Source organism: Monodelphis domestica, chromosome 2, assembly GCF_027887165.1.
Source record: "Monodelphis domestica isolate mMonDom1 chromosome 2, mMonDom1.pri, whole genome shotgun sequence".
In the NCBI taxonomy this organism is placed as follows: domain Eukaryota; kingdom Metazoa; phylum Chordata; class Mammalia; order Didelphimorphia; family Didelphidae; genus Monodelphis; species Monodelphis domestica.
Genome location: NC_077228.1, coordinates 75891361 through 75907933, shown reverse-complemented (window position 1 = coordinate 75907933; position 16573 = coordinate 75891361). Strand labels below are relative to the sequence as shown.

At 36.2% G+C, this 16573-nt stretch overlaps 1 protein-coding gene across 1 annotated transcript in view; it reads right to left on the bottom strand.

Annotated features, from left to right (window-relative positions):
- SOAT1 (sterol O-acyltransferase 1) overlaps positions 1–16573 on the bottom strand; it is a 77694-nt gene that overhangs the window by 23193 nt on the left and 37928 nt on the right. The window contains exons 4-7 of the mRNA XM_007480882.3: positions 7370–7521; positions 7201–7260; positions 3117–3224; positions 1002–1284 (exon numbers count right to left, since the gene is read on the bottom strand). Of these exons, the coding sequence (XP_007480944.1) occupies positions 1002–1284; positions 3117–3224; positions 7201–7260; positions 7370–7521 (603 nt within the window). The remainder of the gene's footprint in view (positions 1–1001; positions 1285–3116; positions 3225–7200; positions 7261–7369; positions 7522–16573) is intronic.

Here is a 16573-nt window from a genome sequence, read left to right as displayed (position 1 = left end):
TACTGAATTAAGAAACCATCTCAGTTATTAAAAAGATTGGTTCCATTAGCTAAGTCAACAACAAAACGAGCCATTTCAAATGTTTTTTCACATGAGATGACTTTAGGAGGACATCCTCATTATTCAGTTTTCATATATCTTACTGTCAAACTAATCATTACTTTATAACTAAAAATCTTTACTGGACAAAAAAAAGAGCTTAAAACTCATGAATCTTTATAATTTAGAGACATTTAATGAAAGCTAGAAAATGTCGAATAATATATAATCAAATTAATGACTGAGGGATGAAATAAACATCAAAAGTATAGTTTTAAAAATAAACCTGAATTGGCCTTAAGACATTTCTTAGCTGTGTAACCTCAGGCAAGACCCTTAATTACCCCATTTCCTAGTCCTTTCCACTCTTCTGCCTTGGAACCCATACAGAGTATTGATTCTAAGACAGAAGGCAAGGATTAAAAAAAAAAAAAAACAAGCAAACTTAAAATAGCTAGGTGGCTCAATGGATAGCAATCCAGGTCTAAAGTTGGGAGAAATTGGGTTCAAATCTGGCCTTAGACACTCCCTAGCTGTGTAACCTTAGGCAAGTCACTTAATCCCAATTGCCAAACCCTTATCACTCTTCTGCCTTGAAATTTATATTTAGTATAAATTTTAAGATAGAAGGCAAGGGTTTGAAAAAAATTTAAAAACAAAAAACCCTAAAATATTAGGGGGTTTTATTGCTTTAAAATGTGTTTATCCTCATTAAAACACACACACCACACACACACCACACGCACACACGCACGCACACGAAAACAAAGTAGTAATAAAAATGTCTCATAACTTCTAGGAACTTACTCCTGACTTCTGAGATCCCACCATAAAAAGAAAACTATCAGCATGCAGTTTAAATTCATGAATAGGATTAACTCCCAAACCAAAAGACAGCCTGCTCATTTTTTGTTGTTAAAGAAAAGAAATGTAATTTGCTTAGACAATTCTAGGATACATACCTGTTCAAGAATGACAATAAATCGGGAAGCTGGTGGCAATGTATAGGCCAATACAGTATAAGTTGATCCACATCCCAAAACTAAAATCTGGAAAAACATGAAAAGCATCCCATAGCAGAAAGAACGGAAAAATGGACGGGAGCTCTCGGTATATCCCTTGGCCCAGCGTTCAAGTAGAACATACGGAATGATCAATGTAGCTAGGAACATGTACAACCAAATCAAAACTACATGAGGTAATTTGCCAAAAGCATAAGAGAGGAGACTGAATTCTAGGACCAACCTGGAAGGGAAGAAAAAACACACACACACACACACACACAAGTTAAGATATTCTTTCTACAAATCTTTAGATAATCAATAAAACTTACTGCTCCCCCTGAACTCTATTAATAGTTTAAACACTCTATAATAAGAAATCTTGGAACAATTCATTTCAATATGCTTCTACTAGAGAGAAATCACATCTTATTCCCAGTCTAATATTTTTTTACAAGAAAGATTAAATAATAACGTTCCTGGAACTTCAAGGAACAAGTGGATTTAGAAGAACTATCTTCAAACCTACAACTTCTTTTGACTAAAATGTCACTAAAAATAAGACTCTTAGCTTGTATTGTTATAGGGCCCTAATTAGAAACTTAAATCTCTGGGTTTTTTTTACTTCTAAAGACTTTATAGCTAGTTAGACTTGTATTCTTAATATAATACCCAAAATTTCAAATAAAAGCTAAGTTTTGGGTTATTTAAAAAAAAATACATGTATATCTAAGAAGAGATGAGATAGTTACTTCAAAAGCTGCCATTAAAAAAAACTTTCCACAAATTGGGAAACAATATTCATAACAAAAACCTCTGACAAAGGTCTAATTATTCAAATTTATAAAGAGCTAAATCAATTGTACAAAAAAAATCAAAAAGCCATTCTCCAATTGATAAATGGGCAAGGGACATAGCAATTTTCAGTTAAAGAAATCAATACTATAAGTACATGAAAAATTGTTCTAAATCTCTTGTAATCAGAGAGATGCAAATCAAAACAACTCTGAGGTACCACCTCACACCTAGCAGATTGGCTAACACGACAGCGACGGAAAGCAGGATGTGGCAAAGTGGGGACACTAATTCATTGCTGGTGGAGTTGTGAATTGATCCAGCCATTCTGGAGGGAAATTTGGAACTATGCCCAAAGGGCGATAAAAGACTGTCTGCCCTTTGATCCAGCCATAGTACTGCTGGGTCTGTACCCCAAAGAGATAATAAGGAAAAAGACTTGTACAAGAATATTCATAGCTGCATTCTTTGTGATGGCCAAAAATTGGAAAATGAGGGGATGCCTTTCAATTGGGGAATGGCTGAACAAATTGTGGTATATGTTGGTGATGGAATACTATTGTGCTCAAAGGAATAATAAAGTGGAGGAGTTCCATGGAGACTGGAACAACCTCCAGGAAGTGATGCAGAGCGAAAGGAGCAGAACCAAAAAAAACATTGTACACAGAGACTGATACACTGTGGGACAATAGAACGTAATGGAATTCTCCATTAGTGTCAATGCAGTGATCCTGAACAACTTAGAGGGATCTAGGAGATCCACATCCAGAGGAAAAACTGTGGGAGTAGAAACACAGAAGAAAAACAACTGTTTGACTACATGGGTCAAGGGGGATATGGTTGGGATGTAGACTCTAAATGAACATTCTAATGCAAACACCAACAACATGGAAATAAGTTTTGATCAAGGACACATGTAATACCCAGTGAAATTGCATGTCAGCTATGGGAAGAGGAGGGAAGGAAAAAATATGATTCTTGTAACCAAGAAAAAATGTTATAAACTGACTAAATTAATTAATTTAAATTAGATTAAATTAAAAAAATTTTTTCTAATTAGAAAAGTTTGCAAGTATTTGTAACCATCCTGTGTACTCTAATAAGACATATAACTGATCCTTGTTTCTAGGCCACAGATAGTTAACACAAGACATATTTCCTGACTATAGGACATTTACATTTCATTGTCAAATACATTTATTATTTGAATTTCAATTACAGAAGCTGAAAACTTTAACATCTTACTTGCCAAACTCAACAGCTTTTTCCATATTATCTTACCTTCCTTCATCAATGTAATCCACTACAACTGTGCTGAGAACGAAGAGGATGAGGACAGCAATAAACATATGATATATTGTTCGAATATGGTCTACCTCAAATAGCTCACTGTAAATGAAGTTGAAAGTGAAATATCATTAAAATACCAATTACTACTGCCTTGTGTTTATAAATTGTCTTTATAACAAATCAATATATTGTTTATTCTAATATTTCTATGCTTGGGAGCAGAACTCATTTTTCTACCTTAAAAGATTAGAATACTAAGATAAATAGGGAAATGAGTCAAATTTACCAGAATAAGAGCCACTTCCCAATTGATAAAGGATTTGAACAAGCAGTTCTCAAAGGAAGAAATCATCATATGAAAAAATGTCCCATAATTATAAAAAATACAAATAAAAGCAATTCTAAGGTACCACCTCACACATCAGAACAGCTAAGATGACCCCCCAAAAAAAGGAAGAAAGAAATGGAACTAATAAATGCTAGAAGGGCTGAGGGAAAATAGGTATACTAATGCAGTGTTGGTGGATTGCTGAACTAATTCAACCATTATGGAAAGCCATTTGGAAACTACAACCAAAAAGCAACTTTTAACCCTTTCAACTCAGCAAAACCACAACTAGATTAATTGTCCAAAGAGATTAAAGAGAAAAATGACCTATATATACAAAAAATATTTATAGCAGATCTTTTTGAGGTGGTTAAAACTGGAAATTGAGGGCATGCCCAACATTTGGGGAATGGCTGAACAAGTTGTTGTATATGAATGTGATGGAATTCTATTGTGCTCTAAGAAATGATGAAGTGAATGGTTTCCGAAAAACCTGTGAAGATTTGTATATACAGATACGAAGGGAACTGAGCAAGGGCACCTAGGCGGGGCTCAGCAGACAGAGTCAGGCCTAGCAAAGGGAGGTCTTGGATTCAAATCTGGTCTCAGATACTTTCTAGCTATGTGGTCATGGGTAAGTCACTTAGCCCTTACCACTCTTCTGCCTCAGAACCAATGTACAATACTGATTCTAAGACAAAAGGTAAAGATTTTTTTTTTTAAGTGCAGTGAGCAAAAAACCAGTAGGACAATGAAGACATAACAGCAATATTGCAAACATAAATCAGCTGTGAAAGACTTATTGAATACAAGCATACACACAAACAAGACTCCTGATGTTATTTACCTCTAAAAAGACTCAAAGTGTAATTTAAAACATATTTTCTGCTCTCTTTTTCTTTGTGGGATGTGGCCAATGTGGAAATTTTGTTTTGCATTACTACACATACATATTTGTAATGGGTTTTCCCCCTTCTCAAAAGGGAAAGGAGGAAGAGAGAGGGAAGAAAGAGTATTTAACATGGAAAAGGAACTGAATTTTTTAAAAATTGGGAAATTGAGGAAAAGAGGGGTTCAGTGACCTAAGATTACAGTTAATTAATGAAAGAGGGACAAGTCTCTCATCAATAGGGACTTTCTAGAAAACTACTTTTTAGAATAAAGTTCCAGATTTCAAACTCTTACATAAATTAATAAACCAATACTTCAAATCATAAAAGGTGCAAGTATCTACATTAATTGTGATTTTAAAGTGTGTATACCTAAGGCTGACTAAACAAAGGAAAGGAATAAGCATTTGTACAGCACTTATGTGCCAGGCACTGGACTAAGTACTTTTTATAAATATGACCGCATTTGAGCATTACAATAATGTTAGGAGATATACTAATGTATTCCTATTTTACAGGTGAGGAAACAAGCAGTGGTTAAGTGATTTGCCCAGAGTCACACAGCTAGTAAAGGTCTGAGCCAGACTCAGGTCTTCCTGACTCCAACTCCAGACCCAGCATTATATCCACTTCACTAACAGATGAGTCTAGATGGCCAGATAATTACTAGGGCCTTGATTGGAATTGGCCATATCAACACAAGTCCACGCCATTTACTCAATTTCTTCCTATTCGCTCTCCCATCTGCCCCATCTACAAACAGACTGTCTTATCTCATTAAGGGTGACTCCACAACTAGATCAGGGTTTGGCAAACACTGCAGAAAGGGACAGACAGCAAATATCTTGGGTGTGGGGGACAAAAAAAAAAATCAAAACTATTATGTAGGTAACCTAAATAATGAGGGAAAATTTTTTGACAAAATTCAAAACATAATATTTGACGACTTTTCTTTGGTAATACAGGTCCACTAATGAGAAGATTGGAATGCGTTTTTGAAGGATAACATTTCACTTAATTGGGTTCAAAGTGGTCTCTATCATTAAAATCAATCTTATTACATATTTCAACTGAAAATCTTTTGACACAATAGGTATTGCCAAATAAATATTTCTATTGATCCATATGGATATGATTTTAACTCAGCATATATCCACTACTTGTAAGGCATCTATAGTTTTACTAGTTTCTCCTCCTGGTATTTGCTTTTTATCATGTTATTACATTACAGGTTAATCACTTCCAACTGACTAGGGAGCGGCTCCTGAAGTGCAGCAAAATGGATTTTGAAACACAAATATTTCTTTTGCACTTATAAGGAGGACTAGAAAATGATGCTAAAACTGTAGTTTGAGGTTGGAAAATATATACACTACAGATTTGTGAGGGAAGGGAGATCTCATTTCTTAACCTAGCTCTGACAACAAGTGCATACACAACAAGTGTATAAAGCACCTTGACATCTCTTAGCCCTTTTCCATTTTGTATTGTATTGTATTGATGTAGCATGTAGCCTCAAACAACATTGTCAAATTGTCTCTACTACACTATTAAGTTTCTCACATAAGTACTGTTTTGCCTTACAATTTTAAGGTGAAACCTTTTTTGGAAGGGGTTAAATTCACAAGAAATATTATCAGATCTGCAGTAAAAGCTAATCTGCAGGGTGCAGCTGAGTAGCTAAGTGGATTGAGAGCCAGGCCTTGAGATTGGGTTGGGGGGTATCCTAGGTTCAAATCTGGCCTCAGACACTTCCCAGCCATGTGACCCTGGGCAAGTCACTTGACCCCCATTGCCTAGTCCTTACCACTCTTCTGCCTTGGAACCAATACTCAGTATTGATTCCAAGATGGAAGGTAAGGGTTTATAAAAAAAAGCTAATCTGCAAAGCTATTTTACTGTTCAGTAATAGTGGTTGAAGGCAGTTCTTTGCATTCAGAAAAATTTCCATCTCCGCTGTGAATTAAAAACAATCATCATCTTTTTCTTTTGTTTCAACAAGATGGGTATATGCATTGAAAAATTTTTAAATGTCTCAGTGCAATAATATGTGTGACATTCAAAATGCTACTGTGTTATCCCAGTATTGATGTAGCATGTAGGATTCCTATGCAAAGGGTACTGAGCACAGATTGCTGCAACTACACAACTCTGACCTTGCTGGACAAAAGCAGCCAGAGGAAAAATATAAAAGAATGAATGTGTCTATGCCCTAACAAGGCAGTGAATGGTGGACGGTTAAATTTGAATTTTCAGATACCAAAAAAAAAAAAAATATTCTTCTTTTGAGACCCCCCCCCCCAACTATTAAAAAAATGTAAAAATCACTTTTTACTCATGGGCTATATGAGACCAGATTCAGCCCACAGGCTCTAGTTTGCCAAGACTTGAACTAGATGACTGGCTAGTTCTTGTCAGAAGGCTAAGGCATGCTCCTCACTTCCCTGTCTGTTTTGCCTCCACATTGGATGCCTTATCCTAAGCAGGTATTTTCCTCAGGCTCAATTATGTCAGAAACTTCATTCCTTAATTATAGGCTACAAATCTTCTACTGAATAACTTCAGTGAATGATTAATATATACTGAAGGTTTTAAGATATTGAAATAAAAATTTCCTTTTGGATATTGTCTTCTAATGGTTTTCTTAAAGAACTGACTGGAATTCTTCAAACATTTTTTATTCAGAACACAGTATTAATACTTGCTATTGCACATAGAACATTCAAATTAGCAATTCAATATAGGAAGTAAAGAGACTAGGATATGAGATTGCCAAGTGTAGTTTTAATACAATTTGAGATATATACACATGTTATTAGCATATCCACTGTGATAGACAAATACAAGATATACTCACTCCAACAGAGACTTTCTCATAATGAAAAGTTTTCCTTGTTCTGGAGGGTTTCTCAGAATCCTGGTAAAGAGCAAATTTTAAATAGTTAAAAGGCAATTAAATATTTGGTTATATAAATGGGAAATAAGGCAAATGTTTTAATGAAGAAAGAAGAAGCAAGCATTCTTACACATCTCTGTGGTGATTCTTCCCTCCATTGAGAACAGCAAAGGATGTGTTCACAGACCCAGAGATATCCAGGGAGGCTGATTTTTCAATAAGATTGGTCACAAATTCATCAAAATGAGTGCCTACTTCCTTCATAAAATATGGCTTCAACTGCTACAGAAATAGAGAAAATAAAGGAAAACATTAGTCACTTCAAAAATACTGAATTTTGTCAGTATAGGTATTTTTTGTTCAAAGTACAATGTCCTGAGGACAAAACCAGCTCAAACTGCCACGGGTCCATCTATCTTGACTCACAACAGCCCTGTCTGGTGGCCCTGGGGTTGGTGGAGGTTAACTCATGTGCCCTTGATAATTCTAGTAGAAGATAATCAGTCACCAAGGCTCTACTCATGGCCTTTCCAACTTGGTTGGACCTACTAGTAGTTAAGCTCTGCTGGCACATCCTTTGAGAAGCTAAAGTCATTATTACACCATGATAAAATACAGATGTTAGCTGAAGTATAGACTAACATGTGTTTGTGGTATAATGACAACAAATATTCTAAAATGAAGGTGGCTCAAGGTAAGGCACACTAGGCCAAATCATTAAGCTTACAAACAAAAACATTGCAGAATTTATATATAAACAAAAAGAAAGAAGTTAACCTTCAGATGATTGTATAAAGAGAGTAAAAGATATGTGGAGGAGGGGAGAGTGACTATAAAGACCCCATCAAGACAATTCTTTATTCCTCCCTAACTGATTCTCAATTCTACCTCCAAAGTGACTGATATAATACCGTCCCTTCTTAAAATCTTCCTCTCATGCTCCATCCTCCTCTTTCAGCTGAGGATCTTGCCTTATTATGACTTTGCAGAAAAAATAAAGGTCATTTACAGTTAGTTCCCTCTTTGGGACTCAACCTCGCCTCAGAGACCCTTGACTTCTTTCTCTTCTTCCCTCCCTCCAAGTTCTGAAAATGAAATGACTCTCCTCCTCAACTCAACTTCTCTATGGCCTGATCCCATCTTCTCTTCATGATCCCTAATCATTAATGAAATATTAGTGTCCTTGGATACCATGTTTATTACCCTGCTCTCTGTTCTCTTCTTTGGTGAACTTGTCTATTCCCAGGGCTTCATTTATCACCATGAAGAAGATGCATTAATACACTCTGCACATGACAGGTCCTTAAGATTTCACCAATATAACAACTTCAAGATGAAGCAATTCCCTCTCCTAAAGTAGTAGGGCAAGCAAATTCTCTGCAAATAATTGAGCTAGCTAACAAACTTGTATTAAACCCTTACTATGTGCCAGGCACCCTTTTAAGTACTGGGGATACAAAAGTTCTCCACTCACCGTGTTCATAATCTAATGAGGAAGGTAACTTGCAAAAAATTGATGTGCAGACAAAATATAAATAGGATTAGCTGATGGTAATCAACAAAGGGAAGGCACCAGCACTAAGAGGGAGCAGGAACAGCTTGTTTATGGAAAATGGGAATTCAATCTTTAAGGAAGTCAGAGAAGTTTCTCAGATGAAGCCTTGAAAGAAACCAGAGAAGTCCTGAAGTAAAGCCCAAGATGAGGGCATTCCAGGAATAGGGGTCAGCCAGCTAGTGAAAATGGGAATGTTTTATGTGAACACAATGAAGGAGGCCAATGGTAACTGGATCAGTTCAATGGTGGAGTTAAGGATTTAAGAAAGCTAGAAAGATAGGAAGGAGTCAAGTACTGAAGGGCTTTAAAAGCCAGAGGACTTTATATGTGATCTGGGGGAAATGGGGAGCCAATGGAATTCAATGAATGGGGAATGGAGAGAGAGAGACCAGATAAGGTCTGCCCTTTAGGAAACTCACCGACAGTTAAGGGGAAAATAGACTGCAGTGGGGAAGAGACAAAAGGCTACTACAATAGTCTGATTAGATCCTACATCAGGGTGGTGAAAGAAAAGAAAGAAGTCAGGAATGTAGGAGCAATAGGATTTGACAACTGGATAGAGAAAGGAAAGTGGGGAGTGAAGAGTAGAGGATGACACCTAGAAAGAAGCCAGGGTGCCTGGGAGTATAGTGGTATTCTCCGAAGTAATACAGAAGTTTGAAAGGTAGTAGGGTGGAAATGAGAGGAAATAGTAAGTTTAGTTTTGGACATTTAAAGTGTCTACATGATATCCTTTTCAAAATGTCCAAATTTGTTAGACATGCCAAGTCAGGAAAAAAGTGAGCACAAGATAAACTAATCTCAAAATCATCTGATGCAATCAAGTCAAACAGTATAGAGGGAAAAGAAAAAAGGTCCAGAAAGGGTATGGGTATACACATTCTCTGTATGCATAATCAAGATCTGGACAGGATCTAAGAAGCAATCAAACAGGTAGGAGAATAAGGAGATGGTAATGTCATGAAAACCTAAAGAGAAGGGATAATTAACAGTGTCAAAGGCTGAGGAGAAATCAAGAAGGGTGAAGATTAAGAAAAGGACAATGGATTTGGCAATTAATTGATTCTTGGTAACTTTGGGAAAACAATATCAGTTGCATAATCAGGTCAGAAACCAGAAAGTAGAGTTAAAAAGTGAGGAAAGGAACTGGAGGCACCTATTGTAGGAGACCTTAAGGGAAGAGAGATATGGGATAAGATAGGATATGAATGGATCACGTGAGTGCTTTTTGAAGAAGTGGAGGAAGAACATGGATGTATTTAGAGGCTATAAGGAAAAATGCAATTATGCCAGGTACTAGACATAATGCCTATTCCATTGCTCTCAAGAAAAGACAACATATAACGCAGAAAATACTAAGGTGTTAGAATGAATAGTTCACTTCAATTCAAGCCTTCATGAATCCATTATCTGAAATACTGCAATACCCACAACAGTGGTCTCTCTGCCTTGAGTCTCTTCCCCAATCAACTCTATCTTCCACAAAGTCGTCAGTGATTTTCATTAATTATAGATCTGAGAGGGATGTCCCTCAACTGGGGAATGACTGAACGATTTGTGGTGATGGAATATTATTATGTTGTAAGAATAATGAACAGGATAAATTCAGAAAGAGCTGGAAAGACCTACAAAGACCTACATGAACTGATACAGAGTGAAATAAGCAGAACCATGAGAATATTTTACACAGTAACAGCAATATTGTAGAACGAACAACGAGAGACAGCTATTATTGCCAATACAATGATCCAGGACAATTCTGAGGGACTTATGACAAAGAATGTTATCCACCTCCAGAGAAAGAACTGTTGGAGTCTGAATGCAAATGAAAGCATAGGATTTTTCCAATTGCTTACTTGGGTTTATAATTTAGGGCTTTGTTTTTATCATTTACTCACAAAAATGGGTAATATGGAAATATGTTTTGCATGATAATACATGAATAACCCATGATGAACTGCTTGTCAGGTCCAGGAGGAAGGAGGGAATTTGGATCATATAACTTTAGAAAACTTATGTGGAAATTTGTTTTTACATGTAATTGGCAAAAAAAAAAAAGTAATGATTTTGTCTTATAAGCAGATCTCTACACCCCACCCCCAATAAATCACACTGATTCTCCATTAGCTCTAGAATTAAACATAAATTCCTCTGTTTTACTTTAAGTCCCTCCCAAAGACAGAAGCCCCAAATTACTTTTCCAGTCTCATACAACAAACCATCCCTTTCCTACACGATACAATCCGGGAAACTGGTCTTTCAGCTTCATTATACACAGCTCTATCATCCACATCTTTTAAGCAAAGCCTTTCCAGATCCCCACAACTGCTGCTAGCACCCTCCCTCCTCACTTCATTTTGTTTAATTTATACTTATTCTATATATTGTGTAAAGGGAACTCCTTCCTCCCAGGATCACAAACTCTCTGCTCATCCAAACCAGCCCATTAGCTTGGCTGAAACACTCTAAACACAGAGACTTTGATTGGCTCCCAAGATGCACTAAACCAGTGCAGTGACGAGGAGAGAGAGGATATTGAAACGAAACGGTAGAGGAGAGGTTTTTTTCCTCTGGAGGTTGTTGGCTTTGGCGGAAGACACTCTCGTGGGTTGCCAAAATTAGGGTGGTAGGCTAGGAAATATGTTTTTATTTACTTCCCTCCTTATTTCTTTCGTAGACTATATTAATATTAAAATTATACTGTTAAAAGTTATTTTATCATCCATCCTCGAGACTTATGGGTTATTTTATGACACCCAAATAATTTTTTAATTAATATATTTCCAAACCAATGTCTAAATATTACATTTAGCATATTACATTTGGTATAATATTAATTTTTCAATATTACAATATGTAAACGTATGTAAAGTCCTTGGGAGCAGAGACTGTTACAGTGCTTATCTTTGTATTATCCCTCTAATAAACTGTGAATCTTGATAGGATTAAAAATACTAGGACATTGTGAATGACTGGCTGTCAAGAAATGAAGGAAGGAAATGAAGTTGATGCTGCTGCAGCAATTTTGATCCTAGGTAACTAGAACAATGGTGGTTTCATAAATAGAAATAGGTAGGTTAGAAAACAGGGTAGAAAGAAGTTGAAGAATTAACTATTCTCCGTGCATTAGGAGGAAGACTTCCATCTCCCAACTCTGGAATTTTCCTCATCAGGTTTTTTCAAATCTCAACTAAAATCCTATCTTCTGCAAAAAGATTTTCTTCATTCCTCATAATGCTAGTGCCTTCTGTGTACTAACCGCCCCCAATTTAACCTGAACATAGCTTGTCTGTACATAGTTGTTTGCCAATTTTCTTCCCCATTATTTGTGATCTCTTTGAGAGTGAGAGCTTTTGCCTTTTTTTGAAAACTCTGGCTTAGCACAGTACCTGGTATATAGATAGTAGGTAGAGGCTTACTGACACTGGCACCCACTGACATCAATTAATCTATTGGTGACTTCCCCTGCTTTAATATTTTCCCTGTAAAGGTCATTGTTAGCTAAAGTGGCTACAGGTTTTTAAAATCAGAAAATGAGATGATTGTAGTGGTATATTAAGAGCAGTGATAACAAACTCAAATAGGAATTGGGAGGCACTTAAACCATATATAAGAATCCCTACAGGCTTCATATTGACTTAGAAAAACCACCTATTGACATTATCTATGTTTTACTGTACTTTTGTTCAATATTTTCCAATTACAGCTTTAAAGGAATGCATGTCCTTTGATCCAGCAATACCACCACTGGGTTTGTATCCCAAAGAGATTTTTTTATAATGGGAAAGGTTGTGTTTGTACAAAAATATTTATAGCTGTCCTTTTTGTGGTGTCAAAAAATTGGAAAATGAGGGGTTGGCCCTTGTTTGGAGAATAGCTGAACAAATTGTATATGGTGGTGACAGAATACTATTGTACTATAAGGAATGATGAACTGCTTGATTTCTAAAAGAACTGGAATCCATGAACTGATGCAGAATGAAATAATCAGAATCAGAAGAACATTATACATAGAGACTCTTAACACTATGGAACAATCAAATGTAATTAATTGGCTTTACTACTAATAGCAATGCAATGATCCAGGAAAACCCCAAGGGACTTATGTTCTATCCATATCTAGAAAGATCTGTGGGAGTAGAAATCTAGAAGAAAACATGATTTGTCACTTGTTTGTATGGGTATATATGTGTATGTACACACACACAACACACACCCAGTGAAAGTGCTTGTCAACTCTGGGAGGGCAGAGGGAAGAGAAGAGGGAGACACAAGAATCTTGTAACCATGGGAAAAAATAAAAAATTAAAAATTAAAAAAAAATTTTTCCAGTTACATTTTAATCTAGTTCAGCAGCACTCAGGAGGGTTAAAGACTCTCTCTTTGCCACCTCTGATTATATGGGAAGCAGTGTAAAGGAAATCTTAAAGCAGACAGAGAATGCAGGTGGAAAGATTAGTTTAACAAGCTATTTTGTAATAATTCAGGTAAGAGGTGACTGATGAAGGCCTGAACTAGGGTAAGCAGTCATAGGAATGAAAAGAAAGAAATTGATTTAAGAGGTATTATAGAATTGAAATCTACAGCTCTAATAACAATACAATTCAATGCTTTGGTTCAGCATCTCAGATATCCGAGTTTAGTTCCTTTCTGTTTTGATAGCACAATACTAGGTGTCCACAGGAAGCTACCTGGCAAAGAAGATAGGAAGCCAGAATTAGAGTCCAAAAGAATTCAAATCCTACTTGATACTCACTCTCTGACCCTGAGCAACATACTTTCTCTCTCTCAGACTCAGCTGCCTCATCCATAAAAGGGATGACAATATTTACACCTATCTACTAGAGGTGGCCAGAGTATGAAATGAGTTAATATATGTATTTTGCAAACCTTAAATAATTACTAAAATCTTAGCTATTATTATTATTACAGTTATAAATACAGCCTACTCACTTCTCATTCCTTATTCCTTCCTCTTTCATGTCCCCAAAATTAGACTGGAAAGAAGTTACCAACATTGAAAAGAGATACACTATATTGGAGAAATCCATGGAAATACATGATAGAAACCAAAAATAAAAGAGGTGGAGCCAAGATGGCAGTTATAGTTGTCAAGAAGAAGCACAAGAAACTCCTCTTCTTCTCCCCCACCCCTAAAGTTCCCCAAATCTAGCAAAGCCATGACAGGGAAACTCAGAAAGTCAGAGTGACTCATTTGCCCAGTCCCATGGGCAAAGAAAGATAGGCTAAGAGGGGACAGGTTTGGCCAGAAAGGCCACATATGGAACACTCCCAGCTCCAGAGAGGCTAAACCCCAGGGACATGAGGAGGTCCCAGGCATCCATCAGAGGATATAGGACATATAGGAGGCAAGAACAGATGCCAACTGTCAACTTCATGGTCAGTTAACTCAGGTGGGGGATTGAGGGAGAGAGGGGAGAGAGCAGGAGAGAAATATACAGAAAGAATAGAGAGAGAACGTTCTAAAGAAAATAGTAGTAGTAGTAGTGAGATCCAGACCCCAGGAACAAAGTGAGATCTCAAATCTAGTACAATGGTATAATTTGAAACTTGCAGAGGTATTGGGGGCAGTAATCAGGGCAGTAATACTAGACATAAGAAAAGCAGACAGTTCTGTCACTATGAACTAGTGGAACTTTTTAATTGGCTGGTAAGAGCCAAGTCCAGTAGCATCCATGTTCAGATTTAGAAATCCAGGAAGCTGAGGAGCTCAAACCATGAGAGCAGCAATCCAACTTGGGTCAGACCACTTTGGCAGCAATGAAAGCCTATAAAGGTCCCCAGAGCATGAGTTGTCCCTGAAATAGTAAAGTAAGTAATGTGCAATACCCGTAAAAAAAGCAACAGAAGAACCAGTCCAGACCTTCCTTCCAGAAATGTGGAAGATCGAGCCCTAATATGAGATCCAATGTCCAAGAAAGTAGGTTGGAAGAATGAGTCAACAAAAAAGAATACCACCACAGAGTTCTTAGGTTGGCAAAACACATACTGAAGAAAACAACTCCAAACCATCTACAAGCAGTCTCAGGGAAAAATACAGCTCAGGCACAAACTCAACTAGAATTCTGGGAAGAGATGAAACAAGAACATTAGAGGGAAAAAAACTTTTAAATACTTTTAATCAAAGAAAAAAATGCAGAAAAAAATAAGAAAAGAAATGAGAGCAATAGGAGGAAGAATTATTAGGGGAATAACTTGGCACAAGAGCTACAAAGCTTTGCCTAAGTAACAAAATTTTTGGCATGGAACCCTACAACAGCATAAAATTCAGAAATATTTAAAAAGTCAAAAAACTGGAAATAGAAGGAAATATTAAGTAAACAAAATGCCTGACCTAGAAAAGACGTGAGGAGGGGGGGAACATGGAATTTTTGTCTGGATCCTCTGATCAAAGAAGAGTTTAGACATCTTGTTTCAAGAAATCTTAAATGAAAAATTATCCAAATCTCTTAGAACCAGAAGACAAAGTGGAAATAGAAAGATTCTACTGCCTGTCTCCTGAAATAAACAAATGAAAGCTATCAGGAACATTGTAGCCAAAATCTAGAGAGGATCACACACAATTTAGCAGCTACTACTATAAAGGAAAGGGGAGATTTGGAATATGGTATTCCACAAAGGATATGTGTTTACAATCAAGAATAATTTACTCAGCAAAACTCAGTGTAATTTTATAAGAGTAAAATGATCTTTGATAAAATAAGAGCATTCTAAGCATTCTTAGTGAACGGACCAGAACAGAGTAGAAATGATGAAATTCAAACATAGAAATGAAGACAAATATGAAATAAACATAAGTGAAAAATGATAACTAATGAAATAAAATTTTCTTATACTTATTCATGTGTGGGAGATGTATCCACTTTGTACCCTATCATCAAGATTTCATAGAGAGAGTTTAGAGAAGGCCTGCGAATGATTCTGTTATGTCTTAATGATTTTAAAAGAATTGAAAGACAGAAGAATTCACTGGTGGATGACAGTGGAAAGGAAAGTTTTAGGGGAAATTCTTTCATATAATGAAGATGTACAAGTAGAAATCTACATTAACAAGAAGGAGGAGTTAGTAGGAGAATGGCTGACACCTGAAAATCATTCAATGAAATTGTTCAAAGAAGTATAACATACTGAGTTGGAGAGAGAAATATCTCATTCAATAGGGAAACTGGAGGTAAAGTAGAGAATGGGGGAGAAGGAAATAAGGAGGAGGATTAATTATAGGTTAGTCCTAAGCAAAATAAACTATATACAAAAACGTTTACAGCTCTTTTTGAGATAGCAAAGAACAGGAATCTAAGAAGGTGTCCATAAACTGAGTAATGGCTGAACAAATTGGAGAATATATATGTAGTGGAATACTACTGTACTATAAGAAATGATGAAAAAGAAGAGGGTTTCAGAGAACCCAGAAAGACTTGAATGAACTGATGGGAGAAAGAAATTAACAGAACCAGGATAATATGATGACAACAATATGGCAAAAGCAAACAACTTTAAAATAAATGGGAACACTGATCAAAATAATGGCCAGAGAACTAATAAAAAATGCTACTTACGTCTTTATAAACAGGTAATGGACTCAAGAGTACACAATGGTATATTTTTTTGGATATGGCCAATGTGGAAATTTGCTTTTGCTTTACTATATAGGTTAGTAATAGAGATTTTATTTTTCTTTTGTTTTCAATGGGAAGAGGGGAAAGAGAAGTCAGAATTCTAATTCTATAAAATGTTTTAAAATAAATAAAAATGAATTTT